Source organism: Arachis ipaensis, chromosome B01 (assembly GCF_000816755.2).
Source record: "Arachis ipaensis cultivar K30076 chromosome B01, Araip1.1, whole genome shotgun sequence".
In the NCBI taxonomy this organism is placed as follows: domain Eukaryota; kingdom Viridiplantae; phylum Streptophyta; class Magnoliopsida; order Fabales; family Fabaceae; genus Arachis; species Arachis ipaensis.
The window spans coordinates 12511114-12518108 of NC_029785.2; the positions used below are offsets into that span (position 1 = coordinate 12511114).

Below are 6995 nucleotides of genomic sequence, written 5' to 3' on the forward strand. Positions count from 1 at the left end.
GTTAAAAAGTAAAAAAATAGTTACGGACAAATAATTGTTATTTATGTATCCATTAAAAAAATATAAAACTAATTTGTTAATAAATATAAAATTCGATAACAACTATTTTTGAGGTTTATTATTTAAAGTTAAACCCAGTGTGTCCCGTCAAGCTCCTCCGCGGGCGTGCGGTGGCGACAGCAAAACAATACTATAAACATTTCTGCCTCTCACTTTCATTTCACCTTTTCAAACACACAAATCAATCAAAATCCTCATTTCACCAAAATAAGAACAGGAATCCCCATAACCTTACGCAACAAGAAAAGGACGAACCAACGGACATTCACTTGTCTTTTCATGGCATCGCCGCCGGAGACGACGGCGAAGACGACGTCCATTCTGTCACCGACGCAGAGGTACGCCGCCGCATCCCTTTTCGGGCTTGCCCTTCACGAGGCGCAGATCCACCAGACCCAAATTTTGCCCTTACCCGCTGCTTCCGACGATCCCCTCTCCAGAGAACAACGTACCAGTAGTAGCTCCAGCGCCGACTCAGTTTCCGATGACCCCGATCTTTGGGTCCACGAAAACTCGGCTTTGCTCCGACCCGTTTTCAAGTACGTATTAATATTACTGTGATATTCTTTTCTCCTTTTTTTTGCAGTGCATTTTTATAAAATAGAGTGCGCTCGTGAGTTCTTTCCTCCCATAAGAACAGTAAACGCTCATTTTTTAGCATTGGAATTGTAAGCGCTGGTTATAATCGAACTTTTTGTAAAATCAATAATAGTACTGGTTTTATTTGATCATTTTATTCGCTTAATTGAACTGCTGAAATTCAATTTCTGTTACTATTTGACGAACTTTTTAATGGAGAGGTCGCGTCCATGTTGAACCGTTTTTTAGTTAAGGATGGCGTGGTAATGGACAAGGACCGGATTGGGTCTTCGCTCTAAAAGGAAAGAATGCTCAACAAAGGGGAAGAGATAGAAAGTTCAAGACCTCTCCCCTACTTAGCTTTACTTGACTAGGGAGTCATTGGCAAGTCAAAGGGCTCACTAATTACAACTTTGCAATTCAAATTATTCTCTTGTTTATGGTTCCATCTAATAGTCTAATATTGTATGGGTTTGAAGATTGGTGGACAAGAGGATATTGATATAAGGGAAGGGAAAAAAAAGGAAAAAAGAAAAAAGAATTGGAGAAAATAGTACCACTGTAGCTTCCCAGTTTATCATTATAAGAGAGAGGGAAATTACTTAATCTAGAAATCTATTGCAAAATGTGCCACAATGACGCATTAGCTAAATCTTTAAGCAGTTGCATATATGGTAGATTGCCATACAAATTTTGATTTTGTCCCTTCCCCAAAACAAATATATTTGAGTATTTAAGAGTGAGTTTTCTAATTATGGTAGACTTTTACATTCTCAGGGACCAAGGTGATGATTTATTTATTTGATTATTTATGTTTCTCAAAAACTATTGTTTCAAAATTTGATTTACTCATAGATGAGCTTTAGAGTTATTTGGAAATCCAGTTATTGCAGATTGTTGGGTTCTGTTTAATCATGCTAGCATTATGTGTCTAACAGGTTTCTGGATATTGATCCTGCTGCATGGTCTGGACTTGAGGAAACTGCTGGCTCTTCATCGGCTACACATCATGTGGGACCAGTATGTCTATTAACTTCTTCAATCAATCAGAAATATTCCTTGATGTTACTCTTAGACTGAGAGATAAATTCCCTAATGGCTTATAGTGTATAGAGTTTAGGGACATTTTGGGCAATGATAGAAATCAGAATTAGTAGTAAATACAGCTGGTAGGCTTAACTATGGGGGAAAGAGAAAAAGGTAGGCTAATTCTTGGGAATTTAGGTTGGAGGAGTCTGAGCTGTTTCAGCGCTTTGGAACTCCCTTGTATTGCTAACTCTATTGTAAGTACTTAATTGAAAATTTGGTGAAACTAGGACAGATAGAATAATTAAGCCTTCTATTATTCCATCATAAGTAAGGAGATGGAGCTTCGCCTCTTTGAAGGAGATGACACTCGGGGGTTGCTCATCAATATCGGAAGTTATTTTCTGGTTAATGGAACTGAAGGGGATGTGTGGATGGAATTTATGTTCATGGCATTAGAAGGGAAGTACCTTGCCGGTTTCCAGAGAAACAGGTTGCATTCCTTCATGGCAACTGTTTCGAGATCCAGCACTGCGTTTATTACAACTTCGAGTGGTCAAGGACCTGTTTCGCCTCCTAAAAGTCAAACCAATTGGTATCTGTTACATACCCTGAGAAGAGTGGGAGCGAAACAGAAAATTCTACTGAGGCAGCAACAAGAGCCAAGAGAATTCCTCCTTTACCCTTCATTTACAGTAGGATGAATAGGAGAGGGAAAAGAGCAAATGGTGGGGACTGGCTGACTAGGGAATCACTTGTGTAACTAATTGGCCCCGTGGCTGAGTTAGTGGGTGGGTGTGTGATCCTAGGCTGATTCTATTAGGGAAGATGAGAGGGTGGGAATTAAGATAGAATTGAGAAAGGGGTGATTTCACAATCATTCATTCCTACCTCAGATCTTCTAGTTCTATTGTTTTCTTTCTATTTCTTGGGTACCAGTTGGTACAGTATCATGTTGAATTATATTGAACAATTTAAAAGGTTTATGAGCCATTGCATTTTGTTAATTGTGAGATAGTGAAAGGCCGTTTTTGCTTGAGGAGAGAAATAGGGAATTGAAGGGAGGTGGAGCAAACTGATGGAGAAGGGTGGGCCTTTTGAAAGGTGCAAATTCTATTGGGTCTGAGCTGCTTCCAACTCGGATTTGGAAGAACAAGGAAGGTGGTTGGTCTAGGGCACAAGCACCTCTCACAAGAAGAATTGCAGCAGTGCAGCTGCAGAGTTCTCTACTTCAAGTGTGGCGAGGTTTGGGGACAAGATCACTTTTTCAAGCTACACTTCCAATTAATGCTTGTTGAGTGTCCCAAAGAGGAACCCAAGGAAGGTAGAGCAGTCAATCTTGTGAGACCTGAGGGGGATTGCGAGATCCCATCCCATCAAAGAGAAAACCTATGACTAAGGTCAAATAAGATCTCGGATCATTCATCAGAGTCATCACAGCTGGGATCGCGGCCTTTCTCGGCAAACCTCATTAAGATATTGCGCAGAGTGCCAAATCCCCATGTTGCCCCCATATGCAGCTTCAACAATGGGTAATTTCATCCATCTTTTGCTTTTGAGACTTCTCTATTAATTGAATCACTCCCAACAACCACTCAGCCATGTGAATTACCACACATTCGCCAAGAGAATTCTTATTTCTCTTTCGTGCCTCTTCTCCCCTCTACAACTCTAAAATACAACTGAACGTTGCTTGTCCACGCTGCCTGTGAATTCCAGCAATTCTGGTAAGTACTAGAGGCTCCAGTGGCTACCTGTAATCCAGCACTAGTGAGTTTGATCAAGTAAGCCATTCAACACTGCTTCCATTGGTCCTCTGTTTTTTCTTTCTCCCTTGAGTCCTTGTTCATTCTTCATTCTCCATTCTCAATTCTCAATTCTGTTGAGGAATTTAAGTCTTTGCTGTTCAATTCCTGCCAGAAGTAAAACAGTTTCTTAAGGATGCTGTAAGGAAGAAAAGCTCAGGATTTGATCCACACCATGCTGTATAATTCCTATTTCCCTCTCGTATCAGAATGCTCGCTCTCTCACTCATTTGCCAGCTAGGCAAGTTGGTTTCAAACCACACCCTAGCTACTCAGTTACAATTAGGTCCTTGCTTTATCTATAATTGAATAGGTTCCTAACATACTATTTTAGTTGTTTGATTATCTTCCTGCACAAAGAATGTTTGTGAGAAATTCATATTCTTCCTAGTTCCTACACAGGAAGAATTGTGCTGGGATTCTTGATATGCCTCCAACAAAAGGGAAATTTATATTTTAGGGTAAAAGATAGTTATGTTATTTATTGGAAATAAGTAGTAACACTTACAACTGAAAGCATTTCACAATAAAATTGTAGGACTGTATGTGACATGATATTTATTGCAGTTCATATTACTGACTCCACTGTTCTAGTGTTTTCCTTTTATAACAACTTTCTAATCTTTTGCTTTCATTTCTACTAACTATTGATGTTGCTTGCACTCCTATGTTTTTTTTTTTAGTATATCACTAATAGACTATGTATGTGAATGTTACAGCTCTTGAGATTGCTTGCAGAAGAATCTGATGATGGTTCTTCTGAAAGGTCAGATCAAGAACTTGCTTTATCAAAAGTTGTTGATGGTATACTACTTGGCATGGAAGAAAATTTAAGCTCTTCCAAGGCTAAAAGGGGAAAGCTTATCGAATATGAGCATCATTGTCGTGAGAAATTTTCATCTGCCGATGTTAATCCTAATTCTGAAAAGATAGATGTGCCATTCGAAGCTCAGAAGAACACTACCCCTTCTGTTGATTGTAAAGATTCCCAGGGGTTTGTCCATGGCCAAATTGATGAGAAACCAATTGAAGAGGTGACGATGCTTAGTGATCAAAGAAAAGTGACTGTTCTCTATGAACTTCTTTCAGCTTGTCTTTCAGATTTAGGTGAAGATAACAAGAGATATACACGGAGAAGAAAAGGTTATGATGCTCGGCATCGTGTGGCTTTGCGGTTGCTAGCAACTTGGCTTGATGTCAAGTGGACAAAAATGGTTTGTATATGTACAATGAATCCTTGAAGTTTTAATAGAGAATTATGTGAATAAGAAACAACTTGTTTTGAGCCGAGGATCATGGGATACGAGTGCTATGGTTTCTGAGTGTTCATTTTAATTGACAGGGATCAGAAGTTCATTGTACATTGCCTATATGTTGACCTTTCTTTTTATTTCTTACTCACATTCAAGTTCAGCCTAATTGTAAGAATGATGTATATTCATTTTGTAGGAGTCCATTGAGACCATGGTTTCATCTGCGGCAATGGCTATAATTAAAGAACAAGAATCCAAAAAAGAAGAAAGTCAATTAAATGAAAGCAAGTGGGCTAAATGGAAGCGTCGTGGGATTATTGGTGCTGCTGCTGTAACTGGGGGAACTTTGTTGGCTGTTACTGGTGGTATGGAGACCCTAATATCTATTGTAACTGCATTGTAGAATTTAGAAACTCCAGATGAATATTTCCTTGTGTATATGATTGTTTTTTATTTTAAGCATTCTACAGGGTTGGCCGCACCAGCAATTGCTGCAGGACTAGGTGCTTTGGCCCCAACTTTGGGTACTCTGATCCCTGTAATTGGAGCAAGTGGATTTGCTGCAGCTTTTAGTGCTGCAGGAACTGTTGCTGGTTCTGTTGCTGTTGCTGCATCATTTGGAGGTATTTTATTGCCTAAATATGTTTAGTTTGCTAGAAGTTTTTCATGTGATGTATAGATATTTTTGTCCTTTCTTTGAATGTGGTCTGCAGTTTAAAGGTATTGTTGGGATCTCCAAGTCACTATTAACATGGTTGTCTTATGGTTGTGTTTGTGTTGGGGTTTTTAATTGCTGTTAATATGATGGTTTTTGTGTTACATTTACATTTTGACTGATAGAGTGTTGTGTCCATACTCAATAATAAACACGTTATGATTAGTGAGGGTGATTTTGTTTTTGGCTGCTTCAATTGTTGACTGACTTGCATATGCTAACTGCTTCTTAGATGAGTTCCAGTGTGGTTGCAATAGAACTCATACATTTATCTTTTGGTTGTTCAGACAAGGATATACCGCTTTTGCAATGGAGTTTGTCTTTAATTTTATAAGTAATTGGCTGGATGGTCAATGCATGCCTATTAATCGTCAACTTAGAAGATATTTTGGCAGTCATAGTCTTTTGTTTGCTGTTGTGGCAAAATTAGCATCTGTTGAGCAAGATGTTTCCAGCCATGCATTTATTTCTAAAATTTAGTTAGAGATGTTCCATTTTTGCATGATTAATTTTTTTTATGAAACAATTTGTTCTACCAGCTGCGGGAGCTGGACTTACTGGAAGCAAAATGGCTAGGAGAGTTGGTGGTGTTGAAGAATTTGAATTCAAAGCTGTAGGAGAAAACCATAAGCAAGGTGTAAGTTTTTCTAGCTAATAATATTCATTTTCATGTGACTTTTTATTTCACTTGATCTATTATCTGTGTGTCTGTGGATGCATGTGTATTTATCTCACCTTTCTTGTATTTTCCAAGGACACTTTCGCATTTGATATATTTTTCATAAAAGATTCTTGTCGAACTTCTTGCAGAGGCTAAGTGTGGAGGTCATGGTCTCTGGATTTGTTTTTGAGAAGGAAGACTTTTTAAGGCCATGGGAAGGACAGCATGACTACTCAGAGAGGTACTATTGGTAATATTGCCCTTTGTTATATTTTCCTTTGTCAGGGAATGAGGGAAGTGTTTTCAAGCATGGATTATCTTATTACATTGAAATTTTCATTCAGTTTGATTTCAGAAATTTTGATGTTAATATTTCTATAAGTCATGATCCTGACATAACAATTTACCTTAAATACAACCTTGGTCAAAGCTAGATATGCACTGCAGTGGGAGTCCAAGAATCTGATTGCCGTGAGCACTGCAATTCAAGATTGGCTTACTTCAAGTAATTGGTTTATGGTGCTATTACTAATAAATCATTAGTATTTAAGTTGCACTGGATATGCTGAAAATGCTCTTCAATTTGCATTAGGACTTGCAATGGAGTTGATGAAACGAGGGGCAATGATGACTGTTCTGAGCACACTTTTAACTGCATTGGCTTGGCCTGCCGCGTTACTTGCAGCGACTGATTTCATAGATAGTAAATGGACAATTGCTATCAATAGGTTTATTTTTTAACTCTTCATTCTATTTGGAACATAACTTCTGTGTGGTCATGGGATAAAACATCTTTTTTTTTTGCTATTATCATCTGTGCAATGCATTTCAAAGAGTTTGAATTTTGAAATATTGGGTGTTTTTTATTTTTTTTCATCAATTTATAATTGAATTTA

The 6995-nt window shown here is 38.2% G+C and overlaps 1 protein-coding gene across 4 annotated transcripts in view; it reads left to right on the forward strand.

Moving 5' to 3' along the window:
* LOC107625263 (transmembrane and coiled-coil domain-containing protein 4) overlaps window positions 125–6995 on the forward strand; it is a 9633-nt gene continuing 2762 nt past the window's right edge. Inside the window, exons 1-9 of one of the 4 annotated variants that reach the window (XR_002358450.1) lie at window positions 125–599; window positions 1578–1659; window positions 4190–4684; window positions 4920–5088; window positions 5194–5346; window positions 5978–6075; window positions 6249–6340; window positions 6534–6604; window positions 6692–6827. Coding sequence is in view for 3 of the 4 variants with exons in the window: in XM_016327861.2 (XP_016183347.1) it covers window positions 340–599; window positions 1578–1659; window positions 4190–4684; window positions 4920–5088; window positions 5194–5346; window positions 5978–6075; window positions 6249–6340; window positions 6534–6604; window positions 6692–6827 (1556 nt within the window). In the remaining variant the exon portion in view is untranslated. Of the gene's footprint in view, window positions 600–1577; window positions 1660–2683; window positions 2990–3015; window positions 3198–4189; window positions 4685–4919; window positions 5089–5193; window positions 5347–5977; window positions 6076–6248; window positions 6341–6533; window positions 6605–6691; window positions 6828–6995 lie in introns of those variants that run through there. The other 3 variants (XM_016327861.2, XM_021117572.1, XM_021117568.1) reach the window with 3 other exon arrangements.